Source organism: Poecilia mexicana, unplaced genomic scaffold, assembly GCF_051168715.1.
Source record: "Poecilia mexicana isolate PSO_F unplaced genomic scaffold, ASM5116871v1 scaffold_6, whole genome shotgun sequence".
Classification (NCBI taxonomy): Eukaryota; Metazoa; Chordata; class Actinopteri; order Cyprinodontiformes; family Poeciliidae; genus Poecilia; species Poecilia mexicana.
In genome coordinates, this window is record NW_028263375.1 from 5,618,108 (window position 1) to 5,640,648 (window position 22,541).

Here is a 22,541-nt window from a genome sequence, read left to right on the forward strand (position 1 = left end):
GCAACATTTCAGTGACCACACTGCTACGACAGCTGAAGCAAAACCTCTGGAGATTGGAAGTCTTTATTGGCCACATCTGGGCCAAAGAAAGTGCCTGAAGCCAAACAAATAAACAAGCAAAAGAAAAAAAATAACTTCAGTACATCGGCTCTTCAAGTAATTTCTCTGGTGAGGAAACGGTTCAGAAAATGACATGGAGAGACCACACAGTTAAGAAAAAATGTCCAGGTTTTATTGTGTATCGTGGCTGTTGTCCTTGTCGACTGCCAGATGTTGAGTGAAAGAGAAGAAGAAAGAAAGAAAATAAGATGAACGCTCATCCTCCAACATCCTTTGGTCTGCAACAGCTAAACCTGGCAGCATGAATCACGCTTAGAGGGGCAGAAACTAAACTTGACTCACTAAGAAGAGTTAAGGTGAACAGATGAATGGGGCGTCTCAAATAAAACCTGAACACGGATCTACAGAACCGAAGAACCGAGTCGACAGCAGAGCAGAACGGGTTAGAATCAAAGCAGAGCATGAGTTAATGGCATCGATCGGATGTTTGTCCTTCTGGTGGCTTGAGTGTAGATACTGAGGATCTCCCAGCGTCATGCAGATCGGCGGAGCGGCAGACAGGGGCGTCTGATTGGTTGGCCGGCTCTCAGCGAAGAGGCGTGTCGCGGTTCTGCTGGGCTGGAGGAGAGGAAACCCACCTGGACGCGGGTCGGTGATTGACATCTAGGGTCCGGCGTTTTTGCTCGTTTGTCAAGCAGGCCTGAATGAGACGGAGGGAGGGAGGAGCACTTCCTCCGTCTCAGGCGGCCGCCCCTGCCCGCCGGCGCGGAGAGGCGGCCTAGCCAAAGTTGTGGATGGCCAGCCTGAACATGTCATTGGTGCACACCCAAGCGTCGTTAATGTTCTTCAGGATGAAACTCTGATGGAAACCCATGATGGGGTCTTCATCCGCCTGCAGAGAGACACCAACACTGAGTAACTTCAACGACAAATACTAACACCACTAAGCCTGTCGCAATAAATCGATTAATCGTATGCTAAATTAAAACAAGCTCACTAAGTCATGCCTTACAGGTCACTAAGGCAACCTGACATGACCCAAATCAGATTTTGTTGCCTTGACGTGACCTTTTCCTGACCTTTCAAATGTGACCTGAATCTGTACGATTTTGCGTCCTGACATGCAGAAGAAGGAAAATCAACAAACATGGCGGACTATAATGAGGATTAAGTTGTTAATGTGCTGGGTCCTGTCAGACAACAACTTCAAAATCGCAAGATACGCTTCACCATTACCATCTATGTTTACTTCTGCAAACATTGAGCACTTCTTTTTCATTGTAGTTGGTAAAACAATGAGCACACTCTGTGTGTGATGGTATTGCGCCCTCTACTGCACATGTGGGACACTTTCAGGGCATTTGCAGTGTTCACAGGAGGTCACATACAAGTCGCATTTATTTTGAAGCGTGAACAACCACGCAAAAAAATAAAATTACGCAAAATAATAAAATCAGAATTGCGCATTAAGGCATTCAGTGTGAATGAAGCTTAATTTTTATTTACATGACTTATCATTTTTCTCTCTTTTGTGGTTCTTTGGTCTCAACTAGTCCATGTTTTTATTTCATGATTTATTTTATTTGTTGTTTCTGTTTTGTTTAGGACACTGATGTCCAAAACAGACATTTTAACTACTGGCAGGCCACAAAATTAATTATATAAAAATGCAAAAATTAGTTTATTGTGATATTTCTAAAAAATATGAAATCTGTATACCATTAGATTCAAAACACTGAAAAATTGTCAATTTCCAATTTTTGGGGGCATAAATTGTATTTCATTTTGTATTTCTATATATTTTTTTTAATCATTCTTGATTTGTGGACAGGGGTCAAACAAAATAATTTCAAGGGCCACAAATAGCAGGCCACACTTTGGACATCCACTTCTCCAGAAAGATCTTCAGAAACTCTGGAAAACTACTAATGAAGTTGAAGAAAAATAAGAAATACAGATGAGAGGTACAGTTACCTTTAGCTGTCCTACGACCATACTCAAGATGCAGTTGTCTGGAGTTGGCTGGTGGTCCTGCGCTGTTATACTATGCGCTATTTTTGTGAAGGGGAGACTCTGGGAAACACAATAAAACAGAAATATAAACAGCTGGGTTAACTTCAAGCATGAAAATAACAATAACCTGCAATAAAATGACACAAGGGGCAAAGAATTCCTCAAAAAAATAAGTGAAAATAGAAGATTAATACACCAATTAGTGAATTAGTTTTTGCCCAAATATTGCAGAATTACACAGACTTGCATGAAAATGTCAAAATTTGCACAGAAATATAAAGCATAGCACCGTTTAGGACAGATTTTTTTTAAAGGTGATTTTCAGCTAGTTACAAGCAGCAGTATGTAACTTTTATAAAAAGAATATTTAGTTGTTTTTTTGACATGTTGACAGTTTAATATGAGACAGAAAAAATGTTAAAAGATAGATCTCCTCCCCACCCTCCTTGAGCTACTATTGCCATCTGAAGAAATGCAACCAATCAGAGCCGGGAGGGAAAGGCTTACCGCTGTTAATCAATCTCATGTAATTGCTGCTAAATGTTCCAGTGGGAGGAAAACAACTTAATGTTACAGAAAAACTGTTTACCCACCATCATACAAGGCTATGCTAACTAGCTTTAGCATCCATGGCAGCCTCCGAATGAGCAGTGCGTACAGAAGCATGATTGACAGCGTTCCTGGCTCCGATTGGTTGTATCGGAGTCAGGAGCGCTGGAGGATAGCATTCTTCCAGTGCTATCTAGTTAGCACTGGAAGAATGGAGAGGAGCTTTATTTTTTTACCCACATTATCTGCTTCATACCATAGAGTCATGACATAGTGACTGTTTCAACAAATATGTAAAAAATATTTTAAGAAAAATGACATACTGCAGCTTTAAGAATCTGTTTCACCTGCATAGAGCTACTTTGACTGCATTTTGTCCAGTCAGAGCAAAATCCTACACATTTAACTCCAGGCTTGCCCACATGAAATATTGTTTGACTCATTGAGGCAATTAAATGAAGTCATTATGTTTCTCAAAAATGCTTTGGATCCTTTAATGTTATGAAAACGGTGGCTTTTCTTATTGACCTGCAGCATAAAGTAAAAGAGTCAAAGTTTTTCTCCATTTCTTTAACCACAAATTACCATAAAAACTCACAGTGAGTTTCTCAACAATTGCTATTTTTCCCTGGTAGGGCTGTCCTTCCCATGTAAGGCATGATGTATCGATCTGAGAGGAGAGACGGGAGACGAACGTTAGCTGGAAAAATCATCTGTCTTCATGAAAAACAGTCAATCCACACACAGAACCAGTCTGAGATAAATCAAATACAAAAAGGTTACAGCTCTGTTGAAAGAGTTTTTACAAAACCTAAATGTTTACCTCGCTGCAACTGAAATTAAGTATTTTGGTTTTTATTCATATTATTATTTGGTATTTTCTGCCAATATTGCAACCGTCTTACTATTTCTACCAAACTTAATTTTATTTTCTATTTCTCTATCTGTGATTTTTGGTCACCTGAGGTTGTTGTAAATCTGCTACATGTATAAATCTTTACATAACTTTAACATGAAAAGAAACCTCAGTAAATATAAAATTTACTTTTCAAATGATTAATAAAAAAAAAAGGCTTCCAAACCAATAACTGGCTGGACGCTAACAGGTTTAAGTCAGTAGCTCCATCTTGTTTGACCACATAATTGTGCCATTTGACATTTCAAGAATAAATTTGCTCAATGGAAACATGTGAAATTTGAGAAAAATTCACATTTTCTAATAAAACGTCTTTGTGGTGTTTTGCTAAGGTGGTGTTTTCTGGCAGTAGACCCCTGGGTTAGAGAAACAAATCCCAGCCAATCAAACAAATGAGTCCAGCTACATTTTCCTGTAGAGTCAGGTTGGTCAGTTTGGACAGCTGCTTCACATTAATCATGGTGAATAAACTACATTTAAACCATTTAACTTCAATATTAAAGAGAATCTGAAAATGATGGATGACAAGCAGAACCCAACTTTGACTCACATATATTGATCCGAGCTGCGATCTGTCCGAGTCGAACATCTGGTAGTAGTGCTGCACGAAGCTGGAGCCTATCTGCTCCCACAGAGGCTGCTCCGCCATCTTGAATCACCCTGCAACACACACTGGGCAGGGGGGCGGAGCAGACATCGGGTCACACACACTGGTCAACCCGGATAAAAGCAACAAACATCTGAACGTCCCAGTGAGCCCAAGTCAGCAGCTGTTTCTGTGAAGAACGCCGCCAGCTATTAGGAAATAATCACAACGTATGTATACAGGTGAGCACTGAACACTGAGGGCGGCTGTGCTTTAGATGCGCAGCTTTACGGACAAACCGCAAAACTAATTTCATATCATCCCGGTGTAAACAAATGGGTGTCAGAGCGCATTGTGACGTTGCATCGCTGGTAGATAGGATTCTGTGTGTGATGAACGAAGCTGTCAAATCCCATCGCCAACATGGACACAAAGCTACAAATGGCTGGGAAAGGTGAGAGTTAATCTATTAAATTTAATTGAATTTAAATTGTCTAAAAGCTGGAGTATAGACATTTTTTATAAGCATAATTGTGTGTTAAATTTAATATAATTTCAGGTTTCTGTGCAATTTTTCTTCAGGTTAACTTAGCTCTGTTAGCTCTTCTTTTTCTCGACTTTTGTTGTTATTAGACAATTATTCCCTCTGGTTTTGGAATTTAACGTACTTTTTTTTTTTACTTTCAGATAGTTATGATGCGCAACTATGGCTACAAGCTATTGTTTTCACATCTGGGGGCAGCAGATTAGCATATGAAAAGCTCAAATAATAATCTGAACTCTGACCCCAACTCCCAGAGGAGACAGTGAGAAATAAACTATCGAAGAATACTCAAATCAGGACTGGTAAAATAAATGCAACAAAATATCAGAAAATCCCAGAGGACAATTTTCTTCCATCTGCAGGAGAGCTACAGCTTCAGAAAACATTTATTATTCATCATGACGACGAGCCGAAGCATCCAGCTAAAACATCACAGAGAGAGTTTGAAGATGAGGTGGAGGTTCTGGAGTGGCCTAGTCAAAGCCCAGATCTGTTCACAGCTCTGGCTGCAGTGTCCAGATGTGCAGCCTGACTGAGGATATTTATGAAATCACTTATTTCATGTTACAGATTTTCATTTGTCATTATTTTGTAAAAATCTGTTTCATTGACAATAAAGAAGTGTTTTGTTGGTCAAAAAGCAAAATTGTATTAATAATGATCGATTTATCAAAGCAACAAAAGAGTAAAACATCCAAGGGGGTGAATACTTTTTATGTGCCTTGTGTTATTTATTCTAAATGCTTAGAAACGGTAACAAGACCCTTAAATAGTACCGCTGACATCCGGGTTCCTGAAGGTCACAAAAACATGACATGAATTTATCACAATTTTTAGAAATACTTTCATCACCATGTTATACAGCGCAACAATAAAGTATGGTAAAATTGTTAATGTTGTTCTAAAAATTAAATGTTTCAAATAATGTTTGGACTACTGTGATAAGCAAGATAATTTAATTCTAAAAATACGATTAACTCAGACTGAGCTTAAGGAAGTTTATTGTTGAATAGAAATTCCTCATTATGATAAGTTGTATTTTTTGTTGCTGTCATTACAGGAAATAAGATTATCCTTTAAAACATTGCTCATTTCCAAAAGCAATACCCTAACATAATGTCCGTTTTCACCAAAACAGAGACCTTGATGTTTAGATATATAAACTTTATATTCTCACTCTACATCTGTCACATTTTTGCTGAGCGAGCCGTTTCTCCATTAGCAGGTTTATTGGAGTAGCAGCATTCCTGCAGCTTGGAGGAAATGACCAGATAATCTGATCAGGAAGTCCAGCTCTGACCTGGGATGAACCCATCAGCCCAGTGCAGGTGAGGGAACAGAGGCGAATAAATTCAATAAATCAGGATAAAATTACAACTTTTAAATTAAAATCTAATCACTGAAATGTTGGATGGAACATTTTAGATGCTTTTTTTATTGTCATGGTAACTACAACCACATCCACTCATTGACTTAAGACTCTAAACTCAGTGCACACAATTCTGCTTTTAATTGCTATACTAAAACTTGTGTGTTTTCAAATGAAGACTGACCTAAATTCAGTTTTTATTGCTGAGAACAAACTAAATATTTATTCAGTTTTCTTCAATGGAGCCCAGAATAGTAACACAACTGGATACATTTTATTTAACAATCTAAAAACAATTTGAAGTTTTGGATCTATGATTCCGCTCCTACAAAAAAAAATATGATTATCCGTTTCAGATATGTCATGCTTAGTTTATTTTTGAGAAGGTTAAAAAAATAAAAAACATTTTTGTGATTTTAGTTTTTTAAAAATTATACTTTTTTAATGCCAGTACTTTTGAGCTGACAATTTTGGCTCAAGCGATAAAAAGTTTGGACAACCCTAGGCGTGACATCTTGGTTTTCCAATCTGAAAGAGTGAGTTGATCAGATAAAGATAAACCATCAAAACACCAGCAGAAACATAAACAAGCTGGTCAGCAATGACATGAAATGGTTGATTACTGTTGTGCCACAAACAATTTGTCAATAATTTAGCATATCTACTGAAATGTGTGCAAAAAACTAATCTTTCTTCCCAATAGAAGTCATTTTACAGTTTGGAAACATCTTGAAAGATGTCCGTTTCATTTCAATTTTTTTCTCTCTAGCATTTTGATCTACTGAGGTTATTCTAACTTTATTTATAAATGAAGGTAGATTGGAAAATGACTTTCCCGTTTTCTTTTTACAGAAACACATACCGCAATATTACACGCAAAACTGGAATACAGGGTTTTAATGAATAATTCTCAAAAATGAAAATACACATTTGTAAAATCAAAGCCCTAAACTGACAGCACAGGTCACGTGTTCTCAGGGTTGCTGCTGGAACAATCTAAGCGCGCTAAAACATTAGCACAGGACCCGCCAGGACCCGCACACTGCGGGACAGAAACGCAACAAATCCGCACAGTTTGCGGTATTAAAGAGCAGAAGGAGAAACGATGCGGCGGTGCCGATCAATGGTAAAAGCTCCTCTTGTTTAGACAGTTGACGTTAGCCAAGTAGCCGCTGCTAGCTTGTGAGGAAACTTGTCTGTTGATCCAGACTTTCCCACCCACCACCTCATGTTAGCCACCCAGGAAATAGTTTTTCCAAGGCGTTGGCTGACAGACTCATTGGGGTTGGTCTTCTCACTGCATGCTAAAAATACCCAGACCCTTCTAAAGTGCGGATACCTCCTACGGGCCCGCGCTTATATCCCTCCCGGACCAGCTACCCGACATAGGCGTGCCCGACGTTAGCCCGCTAAAACCAGAGGTTATTAGCCGGTTTGACCGGTCGTATTATCCTTAATTAATTCAAACGCCTAAATAAATTAATGTTTCTTTGTTTTCACGCAGGTTTATGCCCAGTGCATAAAACAAATGACATAAACTTACCTCACTGTAACGCCGAGGCCGGCTGCACGATGGCACAGTGCAATGTCTCCTACGCTGCGAAGGCACGCAACCGAGGACGCAGCCGCCGCGGTGCATTGTGGTTGTTGTAGTCTGTCTTCTTCGCACCGTTTGGCGATCCTACGGCTGCTGACACTCAATTTGTTGTATTACCGCCATCTACTGGACCAAACGTTTATCACAGATCTATGACAAGTTTCCCTTCTTTTTGTTCTGCTTCTTGTGATTTGACCTTTATTTTATTTGCATCCAAAAAATATTTGCAGTTGTAAATTTGATACCCATTTTATTCACTGCTTCCTTAAACTCTCCTTTGTGATTTATGTGCAATAGATTCAATAAATATATGCTGTACCATTTCAAAATTGCAATAATTTTGAAATGGTCCTGTTCTGTGTTAAGCAGCTACTTTAAGTGATTTATTAAGACCTGTATGACCTATTCTGATACGTGTACTATTGATTCTCATTTCTATGACAGATTTCTAATGATCTCTTATCTTTTTTTAAAGAAGGGAATATATTTTCCTCTACATTTAAGTTGACTGTAATCCTCTTTTCATTTTTATATTTCCTTCATATTATAATCATATTTTTAACTTCTTCAAAACTTCAATGACTAAAGTCACCACTAAGATGCTTCCAAAAGATAAATCCCACTCAAAACCACCTAAGTATTTTAGTCATTCATTTTGGATAGTTTTATCATAAAATCAACATGTTCTTTGGGTAATCTGAAGTAACATCATATTAACATCAAATGTTGGAAAAACAACTGGTGCACTAGTTGCCTCTGTTTAATCTGTAAAATGCTGCAAATAATCACTCTTGTTCTTAATATGATTATAAAGTTCTTGGTAAAGCTGATGAAAACTATTAACTTTACCTGCAGAGTGGAGTATAACTGAAACAATTAAGTACAAATTCAGTCAATGAGCAAAAAGCAACAGAGTTTATTAAAACATGTCAAACAGAGAAAATATGTTAAATTAATAGCTTGGAGAATCTTTTTTATCTCTGCAGAAAAGGGCTACACAAATTTTGCTAATATATGCATATACAGAGCTGTAAAAAAGTAGCTTAGAAATTTCATCTGTTTTTGACATTTTGTCACACTTTAATATTCCAAATCCTTGCATTATAATATCAAAGACATCCTGAGTGAATACAAATGAGGAAAAGTAAAACAAACAACAACACTGACATCTAACAGTATGGAATGGCTAACAAATGTATATTTCTAAAGCTTTAAGAGTCCAGAGAACTACATTAAGGACCATTAAACCTCAGTTAGAGGGAAAAAACACCCCTGCTTTAGATTGTAAAAACTAAGATTATCTGAATCTTCTGTTTCATGTTGGAGTCATCGCTGCTGTTGTCAGCTTGGATCTGACTGATGGTCACATGTTCATCTGGTTCTTTATGTGACTCTGCTGTCTTCACCGCCTCCCAAAACACACAGCAATGATAATTAGTCACAGATTCAGACACAAAGAGCTTCTTACACCCCTCCCTGTTCAAACCAGTGGTGGACATTTGGTTGAATCATCAAAACAGTTTGGAGGAACAGAAATAGATTAATTTTGATGAAACATCATAAAAATGAACCAGTTCTTCTTCGTGGTCTGACTGCACACATTGCCCTCTGTCCATAAAACAGAAAACTGCTTTTGAAACAGGTAATTCATCAGTTTATGGACAAATGTTGGGATGAACTACGATTACTATTAGTGCCTTAGGACAGTAAATAACACCAGTGTTGAAAATCCAAGCAGAAAGGATAAAAATGTACCTGAAAAGCAGCTGAAAGATGACTTGGTTTGCTTCTTTTGTGGAGCGCCAGCAGGACGTCGTACTCAGTCCTGAAGAGTCTTCAGTTTGAAAAATGAAACAAAAAAAACCCATTAATATTATTGTCAAGATTTTGAGAAAGTGATCATTTCCATCTGTGTTTGTTTGTTTGTTTGTTTGTTTGTTTGTTTGTTTGTTTCTACGACAAAGAAATATAACTACATTTACGTCGGTAATGACATATTACTTTTATCCAGTGTACAAAGCAAGATCCATAAGAAGAATTGGAGAATCTTGACTGCCAACATCAGTGTCTGACCTCACAAATGCTGAGAATGATCAAATATTAATCTAAACACAGAGAGAAATTAGGAACCATTTTAGTCCCTTGCAAAATAATTTCTAGCTTTGAATAAAGATGTTTAATTACAAACTTTTTTATATCTCTTTTGTAATAAGAGAGACCATCAAAATACAATGTGTTTTAACATTTTTAAAAGAAGCACAACAATGTATTTTAATCCTGAGGAATGAACAAGATGAAGACAAGACATACTATTACTGGCCCAAAATGTTTTCATATTCATTTTATGACGACAGGAAGAAGAGGCTTGTACAGTCTGAGAGCACTGACTACACAACTGAAGATGTTGCAATAAACCTGCAACCAGAGCACAAGACATGTGAGTTCAAGACATTTCCTCTGGTATTTTTATTGTGAACTGAAACTCCTCACCTCAGGTTTCAGTTCCTGAACCTGTAAGCTCATTAAGAACCAACTTCTTTTCTTTATCTTTCTTCTTAAGGAAAATTCTGTTCCAGTCTCCTGGACAAAGCCTTTTTTGTAAAGTATGGTTTTGTGTTGGTCAAATTAAATGAAAGAAAAGAACATCAGGTTGTTGTTTCGGAATAAGCAAATCACTTTTGTTTTTACGACTTTGGTGAAAGAGGAAGATTAACATTCTTACAATTTAAGTGCATTGTATATATTTTAAAAAATTTGTTAGCTTTATATGTTTTGTGTTTGCTCTGTTCAGGGGGTTGTGCCCAAAGACTGAACGTTGTAGAACAGTTTCCATGGTGACGATAAAAGACCCCCACATAGCTGTCCGTGCGATGCCTGACCACTTTGTTTATTTAAATTGCGCAGCAAAAACGTATTGTTTCCTAACCTATAAAATTCTAAGCAAAATAATCTGAGGATCAAGTATTTACTGCAAAGACCAGATTTTAGTATGTTAATAAATCTTTACTTGATTTATTTTGTTTTATTAGATTTGTCAAAGAATACATCATTTTAACCATATTCATTATAATAATCATTATTACAACTATTGTAGTCATTGCTGTTGTATCTACTTTTATTTACGTATAAATTATTAATTTATTGCTATTCGTTATTTTTTACTTTTTTATATGTTTTAGATTCTAAACATTTTATTTTGTGCAGTTATATATATATAAAATTTTCTTATTTATCCATTTTGATACTTTATTATCCTCAGGGGTGCGGAGTAAGTAATTACTTTCACTCAGTTACGTTTACTTGAATAACGTTTTGGAAAAAATTTACTTTTAGTAGTAGTTTACTACACCATACTTTTTACTTGTGCTTGAGTAGTACAATATTGCTATATAGCTCTTACTTGAGCAAAATTACTGGACTCTTCCCACTGTCAGTAACTTCACTGAATGATGAACAAACACATTTTAACCAAAAATATACCAGATACAGACACAAACCCACAATTTATGTTAAAAGTGAGACTACATGTTTGAATGCAAGCATTATATTTTCTAGTTTTATATGCTGAGCCTGCTGAGATATGTGTAATGTTTGGTATTTTAAGGACTAAATTAAAAACATAAACACATATAAATTACATAATTATGAAATAACAAATGTAGATGCACAATCTTATTGTGTTTTCTGTACCTTTTTGACATTCTCATAATTTTGCACCTTTTGTCTGTCTGATGACGTAATATTTAAAAAATAAATGTTCTGAGTAGTTTTACCAAATATATTTTTTACTCTTGCTTGAGTAATTTCTCGAATGGATATGCCTTACTTTTTCTTAAGTAAAAATATGTTGAAGTATTAGTACTCTTACGTGAATGCAATGTTTGCCTACTTCTTCTTCTACTCATTATTATTATTATTATGTTACTTTAAAAAACAGCAGTTACTATAATTCTAAGTAGACAATAATAATAACAACAGTAAGAATAATAATAATAATAATAATAATAATAATAATAATAACATATTATTATATTATAATAATATAATAATAATAATAATAATAATATATTATTATTATTATTATTTATTATTATTATTATCGTCATTATTATTATTATTATTATTATTATTACTTATATTAATATTATATTATATTATACAATATTATATTATATTATTATTAATTATAACAACAATAATAATAATGATAATAATAATAATAATAATAATAATAATAATAATAATAATAATAATAATAATAATAATAATAATAATAATAATAATAATAAAAACTACATTTCCTAGTATGCTTAGTGGAAGGTCCTGAATGACAGCCACACTAGCAGAACTTTGTAGTCCTTTCTAGACGTCGCAACCATGTTGCAATACTAAACTAAACCTCGAGCTGAACTACATTACCCATAGTGCGTAGCTTCAGCACATTCAGTACATTCTGCTTATCCGGGGATGTCGCACCGCTGCTATTTTCTCCCTACAGTCCCTCTCACTATCAGCCCACAGCTCAAGAGGACTGACACGGGTCTCTGGCTGGAAACAGACCGAGAATAGGACGCCAACCGGAGGCCAAGAAGAAAAAAAAACATGGCCGAACTCGGCGCGGGGAGCCTGCCGTTGGGAGAACCAGCTTTTAGCTACCAGCAGGAACAGGAGCTGAACGAGCGGCTGAAGCGGCTCTACCCGGCTGTGAACGAGGAAGAGACCCCTTTACCCCGATCCTGGAGCCCCAAGGATAAATACAGCTACATCGGGCTGTCACAGAACAACCTGCGGGTCCACTACAAAGGTTAGAGGGCTGCCTCATCCCGGATGGGTCTGACAGTTACAGCGGAGAGAGGTCTCAGCTGTAATCGGTCACTGTGTTGTTGCGGAGGGGGCTCAGAAAGCCACACACACACACACACACACACACACACACACACACACTCACTGTATGCGATTATGGTGACTCTATATATGTGTGTGTGTAGTCCTGGTAAATCTAGCCTGAGCTGCCTCTTCTGTCCTTGCTTTGTTACACAAACGAGCACAGGAATTCCCAAACGGGTGACAGCGAACTCGTTAACCCTGACAGTTGGTTTTATGAGCAACCAGATGAAATTAACCCTCAGTACCACGTCATTCTTTGTTTATTTACCGTTCCCACTGCTGGAAACTGGCTGGCCATCTCACTGTGAGGAGTCACTCTTACAGAAGCATAACAAATGCTAGCACAAAGCAGCCTGTTAGTGCAGTGGTGTAGCAGACCTATGGCTAACACAGCCCCTGCCTGTTCTTTCTGGGTGTTATTCCTCTGAAAACAGAGCAGCTACAGGATGGAAACAAGCCAAACTTGTTGTCAGGCTCTAACAATGCGGCTCAGAGCTGCTTGGGTTTTAAACAAACAAAGCCGTTAAATAAACATTAAAGATAATGGCATTGTTGCGTTTTCTCGCGTGATTTCGTTCTGGAAGTGTTTTCCAGAAGTCTTGGCCTGGAATAAAGCTTTGCTGCTCCATGAAAACAGCCTCCAACTGTGGCAGAGAGGAGGCCTCTGCGCAGCACACCAGGCCAAGTGTACCGATCATGTCATAAATCTGGTGTAGCAGTCTGGCATTTTTAACAATGACACAGACTAAACGGTCCAGAAAACCCGTCACAGGTCTCCACAAGCTGTCATCTGTATCCTAAATTAAAACAAGATGATGTCTGTGTTCTGTCCCCTTTGAATGAAAAGGGGTGTACTTTTTTTTGTCAACATGCTTACAGTACTTTGAAAAAGTTCCCCCATTATAGTTTTTTTTTTTTGCATGGATGGAGCTAAATTGATGCCATTAAGTCTGGAAAAAAAAGAAGATTTTTTTAATATATATAGTTTCATATTTTTCAGTGTTCAAACTTCTGGGCTTGTTTGCCATGCGCAAAACTTTGTCGATATTCTACTAATGTTCAAAAAACACAATTTTGCAATTCCGGAGTTTCTGTTAAATGAGAAATGCAATTAAAATCACATGTGAATATGTTTGTTCACGCCGTAACTCATTAAAAAACATACCGCACCATCATCTTCCTACCACTTCCTGTCGTCTTTTTCATCTTTTCTACCAGTAGTAACATCCGGTTGATGATCACGATTTGTGTGATGAGACAGTGTTTCCATTGCACTTCTGTGAAATGTGTGTACTTTGATACAACCGAAAAACCACCTCGTCCTACCAGAATGTATCAAAATTGTGTTTTTTTCAAAATTAGCATGGTTCTATTGAGCAAATTTATTTTTGTAATTCCAGTTTGTGCAATTTTACAGTTAGTGGAAATGCAGCTAGTGGGAACTGGAAATGTCTTGATAAGATTCTCAATATTTGATCAACAATATTTTTGCTGTAATTCCACAATACCCTGTGGTCTGAGAGCCCAACCCATACAGACAAGGCCGAAATTTTAAAATGATATTCAACTTATCATTTTAAAATAATAAGGTAAAACTTATTATTTTATAATAAGTTTATAAGTTTTACCTTATCATTACCTTAATGATAAGGTAAAACTTACCTTATCATAAGGTAAAACTTACCTTATCATTAAGGTAAGTTTTACCTTAATGATAAGGTAAAACTTCAACCTTGAAATTCTTTTCAAGGTTGAAATCTTTTTTTTTCAATTGAGATATTCGATTTCAGTATCAAATCTTCTTCTTTTCCAGTTGCAATTTTTTTTTGTTAAAAAGAAAATAATTATAATAATTTTGAACTTTTCCCAGTTATTAAAAACATTTTTTTTTAAATATCTCAATTTTTAAAAATACATTTTTAAATATTTTACAAAAATTTTCAGGTTCAAACTTTTCTACATGTAATTTTTTTGTAGTCGTCTTTTTATTGTTTTGGATCAAAATATATTTTTCAGTTTCAAGTATTGCTTTTCTTTTTTCTCAGTTTCAACATTTCTTTCGTTTCCATATTTTTGTCACAGTGACACTTTCCAGTTCATCAAGCAAATGTTGATATTCCCCACTGTTCCATGTTTTCTCCACTGGTGGCTCCTGGTTCTAAAACCTTAGAAATGGATTTGAATTCCTTTCTAGACTGATAGACGTCAGTTATTTTGTTTCTCACCGTTTTTTTGAATTTCTTTTTGACGGTGTTGCTGATTTTAGACTGCTTCATGTTGCCAGAGTCTATTAAAGAGATTCTATTTGATTCTGAGAGCTATCAGTAATTGAGCTTTGGTGTTGGTAATGAAATATCACCCAAAAACTGTGATTTATCTCAGTTAAATCAACATCTATGTTCACAACTCGGAAAGGTATTTAAACAAATTCTACCACCAGCCAATCACAGAGACATTGTTTTCGTCCAAAAATATCCAATCACAACCAGCAAATCAAAATACAGCAGCAAAAATTACAAAAACAAAATAGTTGGATTTAAAAAAAAAACCCATAGTAGATCATAACATACTTGAATTTTGTTGCATAAGAATATAAAGCTACGTGTACAAATTGTGCTTATTTTGTGCATTTCTTGAGCTAATATGTCCAGTTGAAAAATATTTAATAGTTTCTAGCGGATTTCTCAAAGTCAAAATAACTGAAAAGCTCTGGTTTGGTTGGGGACAAAAGTTGCAACATTTTAAGCTGCTGCGGTCCTCCTCACCTGTGGGGGCACTGTGCACCAAGAACCACTGAAGGAAACGACAAAAACACACAAAAAAGCACAACTTCTTTCTTCAGCAAATGTAAACGTGAGATTTTAGCGGTGTAGTTTTTCTCTTTTGTCTTTGGTAAAAGACCACAAGCCATTTCTCCTGTCAGCGCTTGGCTAGCGTGTTTGTTTTGGTTGTATTTACCCAGAATGCCCTGTGCTGTAGTCCACTTCCTGCTTTTGGAGCAGTCCCTTCTCCGCTTGGCGTTCAGATATGTATTCGAACCGCACCAGAGTTCACTTCAGCCGACCTGAGACTGAGGTTAGTAGACGGACCAGAGTTTGCTGATTTGGTTCGGTCACACATTCACACCTCCCCAAACAAACCAGACTTTCTATGTAAACAAAGTTTAGTTTGGTTAAATTCAATAATTTATATATCCCATTACCCAAATCAGGCCATTCCTTTTGAGGCATCAGTTTTCAGGGGTGTCAAACTCCAGTCCTCGAGGGCCGGTGTCCTGCAGTTTTTAGATGTACCACAGGTACAAAACACTGGAATGAAATGGCTTAATTACCTCCTCCTTGTGTAGGTAAGTTCACCAGAGTCCTGCTAATGACCTAATTATTCTATTCAGGTGTGGTGCAGCAGAGGCACATCTAAAAGTTGCAGGACACCGGCCCTCGAGGACTGGAGTTTGACACCTGTGGTTTATTTTGTCTGTGGGTGTATTTTAGAAAAATAATAATTTTAGTCCTTCTTATTGTAAAATATAGACTGACTATAAGATTTTGTAGCTTGTGAGAACAAATATTCATATAATTTTTTTTGTATCAATTAAAAGTAATCTTGATGTACAGCTTCAGTCATTTCTGTTGAACCTGGTTGCTCTTTGCAGAGGTTAGGAGAATATATATCTAAGCTGTTTACAAAAGCTTTTCTGAGAAATATCAGCTGTTGAAATGAAGAATTTCCCCGGCAGATGGCTGGATAGAGCCCTCTGATCAATTAATGAATAATTAATGGGCCTACTGCTGATTAACTGAATAGATTGTGGTGCATCACCGTGTATTTTTATAGGATATAATATGTCCTGAAGTATGTGCACATGACAAAGGGATCTGTGGTTAAAGATAAATCATGCCACTTCATGTTGGGCGTATGTAGGCCATTGAGACTTTTTGTCTACGAGGAGTGTAGAGATTAGGTGACACTGCACATTTGTTAATGGATGACATATAAATGAGTCTTTTTCTGGCCTGTGCAGGATATTTTCTCTCCGCCTGGTTCCTCCAGCTCCTGCTCTGTTACCTCACCCTGGTGGTTTGGATGCTATTTTGACCGGTGTGCCAATTTTCTCCCTTCAAGGCCACACAAACTCTTTACCTAGACTCACTGTGCACAAGCATTCATGTTCAGTGGAAAGTCAAGAAAAATGTAACAATGTCTTAAAAACCAGTAAATATAACAAAAAACAGACCTTTACTGTATGTTTTTGCTTAGCCACTCAGTGATTTATGAATTAACAGAAGAATTTCAAAGTTTATTCTCTGAGCAGCAGTGCTCTGGATCAGCTGCAGCTGTCTGACGTTTTAGGCAAACATGTGAAGACACTGTTGCAGTAATCAGTGCAACTAAAGATAAATGCATGGAAGATTTTAATCAAGTCTTTTAATCCTGGAAATGTTCTTCAGGTGATAGAAGGCTGACTTTGTAACTGTCTTTATGTGTCATTTCAGGCTGTTGTGTTGCGACAGGTATACTTGATGTCGTATTCTCGTATATGTATTTTCTTTTTGTGTCGTGGGACTTTTCTGTCAGTTTGAGTCACAGTCAAGGCAGTTGAGGTTAGCACTAATTAGCTGCTAATTCACTGTTGCTAGCTAGCTAGCTTTCTTGCAAGTGTCATGAGTAAGTGCAAATCTATTGCTACTGGCTACTGGCTCATTTCTCTTGCCAATCCATTAGATGCTAGGTGCATTCTGGGTAAAAAAGAAAACCCTTTAAACCTGGCACTATGGATGTTAAGGCCAAATGCTGTGTGAGAAACACAAAGCTTGTTTGTAATACTGCAGGATTGCTATATGGTTTTTCTGTCTTAAATTTCATTCAAGGTGGCACTAAAAAGGTCTGAACATGTCTTAAATTTGACTTTTTGAAACTTGCAGATATGTCGTCCACAAACGCCTCATAAAATCTTCCCTTCTTATGTTTCATTCTGTTGACCTTCTGTATAGGGGATGAAATGAGAGTTGGCAGATTGCTGCAGGTTGCAGCAGTCAGTAGGGGTTGGAAAAAGCTTGTGGCAGCAGTTGTGTTGCAATCTGCTGCTGCGTATTTACAGCATTGAGCATCATCACCCTAATGCAGCTTTTTTTTACTTGGCCTAGTAACTTAGTGGGTCCCCAGAGCTCAAGACCCATTAAACAAGATAAAGATGAGATGAGCATAGTGGGAAGTTATCCTAGAGCGTCTGAACATCCCTGGTAATGACGCTGATGATCTATGGTTTGGTTCACATGATGATGGGTTCAAGCAAGAACACATGAGTGAAATTTAGCCTCTGCTAACCCAGTTTTTCTTTCTGGACTGCAACTATTTAACTCCTCCCGTCCATCCATTACATGAAGTCTAGATCCGCTGGCTGATTCACACAGTGTCCCCAAAAGGAAAACAGTTCACCTTTCTCAACAATCTGGGAATCTGTGAAAAGTTGTTAGCATGTTCTTCTTACGTTAAGAGATACAAATAAACAAGTAAAATGACTGCTTTTCTATTTTCCATTTAGTTGCATTCTGCACATTAATAGTTGACTAATAATTGCCTTCTTGTGAGAAATGACAAATTTACCCTGTTGGGGGCGATGTACTATGTTGCAACATGTTATGTCATTGACGCATGGAGGGTAAGAACATGGTTGAATTTAGCATGTTAGCATTAGCTTCTGCTAAGCACCATGTTGGTATAGCATTTTAGTGTTATCAGATCCAATGTTTGATTAGTTTGTTAGGCTTAGCGCAACTAGCTTTATAGTTAACAGCTCCAACCACTGGATTATGGCCTCCATGGGAAAAAGTTTGGACACCCGTCCTCTATGGGTTGGACCTAAAGTCATATTTTCTTTCTGTCAAACTGGGACATATTTTGGTGTTGTTCATGGAGTCAGCTTAAACAAATAGGAATAGCTTAAAACTTTAAACGCAGCCTTGTGTGATTTTTATGTTCCCGTCCATATCAGGGTTATATTTTCTGTCACTTTGTAAATGTCTCCTCTGGCGCCTTCCTGAGGATGTTGTTCGCTCCTCTGCTGCTCAGGCAGAGGGCAACACTCCATCATGCTGTACTTTTCCTTATTGAGCTGATAGATTTTGCTCTTTCACACAGCTGGTAGCCAAAGATAGAACCTCAGGCGTGAACACAGATATTTTAGTAAGCATGATGTTGTTTCAGAGTTTGACCTCTTGAACTCTGACCTTTGGTGAAGGAGTGGATGTTTCTGATGCACCTAGTGTTTGTTGTAGTTATTTCTCCAACATAATGGGCTCCAGTAGCAGCGAAGGGGAGCTCATTATTTCACAGTTTGACTCCTCATCATGTTTTCCAGCATCTGAATTTTAAAAAACAAACTTTGGCATTTTGTTTCATCCGAGCTGCTGCAACAAGATGTGTCGGCTTCCTATAAATAGACCAAATGGATATTGGTGCAAATATAGGATTGGACAATCATCGGCTAACACACAACGCGAACATGCCTGGGCATGTTGCGCACATGCACAGGCATGTTCTAATAACACACTTTGGTTTAAGAGGTCATGGAACAGGTAGTCTGGTTTGTAAAGATTTAACACATTTACAGTTTCAAGATTTTTGATTATTTTCATATTAAATTATTGACATATCGGTGCTTTTTTTTTTACATTATTTAAAATATTTTTTTACAGTGTAAATTATTCCCTTTTAACCCATTGACACAAAACTTGTAGTTATTCCTCGTTTATTTATGTATTCGTTCAATTGAGCCAGACTTTATTATAATAATTTGTCTTGATTAATTGTTGTGGAAGTCCTGAAAAAGTTAAAAAACATCATGCTTGACTGTCGGCTTTAGCTCAGGTGTAAATAGAAACATTATGATTAAAGCTAAGGTAGAACATATTTATATAAACAGAATGAGGCTTATTTGTACCCCGCTTATTGAATAATCATATTTTTTTTGCCTTCAAAAACGTGTTTCTGCGTATATCTAATAATTATTTTTGTGTCTTGCAGGCCATGGAAAGAACCATAAGGATGCAGCGTCAGTGCGAGCCACTCACCCGATCCCCGCCGCCTGCGGGATTTACTACTTCGAAGTGAAGATTGTCAGTAAAGGTCGAGACGGGTAAGCAGAAACAAACAAACTTCTGTCCTGAGTTACCACTGGATGGTTCCTGTTGTGGAGGAATTTTTTTTACAGACCAAATAAAGATGGTGGGCATCTTCACTTTATCTCATATATTGATGAGTATATCAATCAATGTTACAGCTTGTTTTAATCAAAGGCAGGGTGAGAGAGGAGCTTGGTCATGTGACAGTGAGAGAAGCAATCACAGCGTTGTGGTGGTTTATATACGGTTATCAAAATGTTATTAAAATATCAGTAAATACCGGTAAACTGCCATAAAAGCTAAATTAAGATTGGACATTGATATCGGCCCAAAGTTTTAGATCAGTGCATCTTTAGTTTTTACTCCTCAACTCTGTTTTTTACATCCACTGCTGATGGTGTGATGGCTGAGTGTTTGTTCACAAATATGTCCTCCAATAATTTTAATGAAAGAATATTAGGGCCATGCTAAGAAAATAATTAAATTAAGAGAATAAGGTTATAATATTACAAGAAAACGTAATAATATTGCAAGAAAAAAGTTGTGCAAGAACGAAATCATAATGTTATGAGAATAAAGTCATGAAATAGTAAGTCAAAATAATATGAGAATTAATTTACAATACTTAAATAAACTCATAATTCCAGAGTAAAGTCGAAATAATACGATAATAAAGTTGTAATAGTATGAAAAAAAAGGCAGAATATGTGAGAATAAACTCATATTACAAGTAACAAGTTGTAAAAATGTGAGAAAGAGAAAAAGTGGTTATACCAGGAGAAAAAAGTTGCAATAATACGATAAAGTCGTAATAAAATGAGAAAAAAGTTGTAATACGAGAAAAAATTTTACGGCTTTATTCTCGTAATTTAAAAAAAGATCTTAGTCTAGCTGTAGTTATCCACCATATTTCTTTTCCAGCTTTAAAACAGCAGCAACAACAAAAAAAAGCCAGTCCTTGCAGTTTGGTGGGTTCGTTGTCTCTGCTTGTCTTTTTAGCAGAAATTTAACCTTCACATCGTCTACAGTTGAAGCGAAAATAGGACAACCCAAAAGTTGGCAGATTTAGCCGTAATCTCTTCCTCATCAAATCCGACGGGACAAATCTGTCACTGGAGAGTCCATGTTAACTGAAAATCCAAAGCTTCTTCCCAACAGAACCAGAATCATCATAATGTGGAGGCTGACCCAGTTATGTACGGAGAGTAACGCACATCTGGGTCAGCTGGGCAGGAGACCGGTCTGCGCTGCAGACACATAATGAAATATTTAATATTTGTGGGTTTTAGGCCTGTTGCTTTTTCCAAAAAGGAAAAACTTTTGTCTTTTTGTAAAAGTAATCCTTATCTCTCTGAACTGTTCAAATAGTGATGAAAACATCTGTGCAGAATTTATCAGTATATTTGTTTTTAAAACACCTTTATTCCCCATGTTTGTATAATCAGACATTTTCTCCCCTTGAATTCCTGTTTTCAGTTTTTAAAGTTAAAGACCGATGGGATGCAATTAAATTTTTACTGGAGTTTAATGCCGTGTATCTAATTAATCAACATTAATAACATTTTCATCAACAAAATGAGCATTTTTTAAAATTTAAAAACCATTTTTGCTGCTAAATTATTGAATAAATTGGCATCTGAGTTGAACGACATACATATTTGTTTATTCTGTTATTCAGGTTCTTCAATTATTTGGAGAATGTAGCAAATGAGGGAAAATGGTCACTGATGTGTTTTTTGGGCAGCACCTATATGGCCCCCCTACAATAGAGTATGAGGTCCAGGGTAAGAAAAATAAATAAATTATGAGAATAAAGTCATAAAATGACATGAATAAAGTCCTATTAACATGAAAAAGTGTTATGAATAAAGTCTTAATACAAGAAAAAAAGTGGTACAGTAAAAGTAACATTATGAAAATGCTTCTAATGTGACATAAATTAGTATTATGAGAATAAAGTAGTAATAATATGAGGATAAAGTCATAACATTAGGAGAATTAAGTAGTAATTTTATGATACCTCTGACACAAAAAACCTGCTGTCTGTAAATGAAATGTTATCTCTGGTAACATTCTGCCTTTATTCTACAAATATTTAGATTTTATTTTCATGGTGTTATTAATTTATCTGTGTAATAAAAAACTACTTCCACAGCTGCTTGTGTTGAATAAGAAGTCATCACAGAGCTAAATATTCTGTGTACAGATTGTTGAATTTACCACAACATGGCTCTTGACTTCTCTGAGTTTATCTGAAGTTGTCGTCCTTCCACCCTCCTCTGGATCTGCAGATTCATTGACTGAGTTGCAGAACAAACCTTCTTCTTCATGCAGATATTTATCTCAGGAAGTGATGACCTCAGCGTGTGCCAGATGCAACGCAGTCTGTGACTGGTTTCACTGAGCAAAGAGCTTTCCCCAGGTCCTGCTGTGAGAACGCCAACAGCCCCTTTCTGAGGCGTCTCCGCCGCGAGCGCCGCCACTTTTCATGTTCGTTGTCTCCCATGGAGGCAGCAAATATGAGCAGCCCAAAGACGCCACGGTTCAACGTTCCTGCTGAATCTTTTCTGAAATGTTTTCCGGTTAAAAAGCGGCAGGAACAAGCTGCTCTGGCTCTGCTGATGAATTAGTAAAATCCCTTTTCCTGTTTTCAGGTACATGGGCATCGGCCTGTCTGCACAGGGAGTCAACATGAACAGACTGCCTGGTGAGTAACCCTGAATTATGATCGTTAGGCCTGACACAATAAGCAATAAATCAATTAATTGCATGGAAAATTAAAACGAACCCAAAAAATTCCATTTGCATGGTTTATCGTTTTTTCTCTTTTTCTACCAAAAACTGGATGATAAATGTCTTCAGTCCTGATTTTGAAGGATAATTCTGTTTCCATAGACTT

General features: G+C 36.9%; 2 protein-coding genes and 1 long non-coding RNA gene across 3 annotated transcripts in view; 2 read left to right on the top strand and 1 right to left on the bottom strand.

The window, feature by feature from the left end:
* Nucleotides 1–33: 33 nt before the first annotated feature.
* On the bottom strand, nt 34–7,716 carry nutf2 (nuclear transport factor 2). Its single transcript, XM_014996924.2, has 5 exons — nt 7,581–7,716; nt 4,089–4,210; nt 3,221–3,292; nt 2,035–2,133; nt 34–952 (listed from the first exon to the last, which is right to left on the bottom strand). The coding sequence occupies exons 2-5, from the start codon at nt 4,185–4,187 to the stop codon at nt 839–841; spliced, it is 384 nt and encodes a 127-aa protein (XP_014852410.1). The 5' UTR covers nt 4,188–4,210; nt 7,581–7,716; the 3' UTR covers nt 34–838.
* On the top strand, nt 7,024–8,000 carry LOC148158605 (uncharacterized). The gene is made up of 2 exons (XR_015763004.1): nt 7,024–7,163; nt 7,542–8,000. It is a non-coding gene; the product is annotated as an uncharacterized LOC148158605 (long non-coding RNA).
* A 4,079-nt stretch (nt 8,001–12,079) lies between these two features.
* Nucleotides 12,080–22,541, top strand: part of ranbp10 (RAN binding protein 10) — a 28,169-nt gene continuing 17,707 nt past the window's right edge. Inside the window, exons 1-3 of the mRNA XM_014996923.2 lie at nt 12,080–12,438; nt 19,545–19,656; nt 22,297–22,349. Coding sequence (XP_014852409.1) covers nt 12,237–12,438; nt 19,545–19,656; nt 22,297–22,349 — 367 coding nt within the window. The 5' untranslated portion in view covers nt 12,080–12,236. The remainder of the gene's footprint in view (nt 12,439–19,544; nt 19,657–22,296; nt 22,350–22,541) is intronic.

What these genes read in the sequence shown, in the direction of transcription:
- nutf2 (XM_014996924.2), bottom strand. Translation starts at nt 4,187, where the DNA reads ATGGCGGAGCAGCCTCTGTGGGAGCAGATAGGCTCCAGCTTCGTGCAG. An exon ending in CGCAGCTCGGATCAATATAT is followed by an intron (nt 3,293 to 4,088) that starts GTGAGTCAAAGT and finishes CTCTCCTCTCAG; the next exon opens with ATCGATACATCATGCCTTAC. An exon ending in CAATTGTTGAGAAACTCACT is followed by an intron (nt 2,134 to 3,220) that starts GTGAGTTTTTAT and finishes TGTGTTTCCCAG; the next exon opens with AGTCTCCCCTTCACAAAAAT.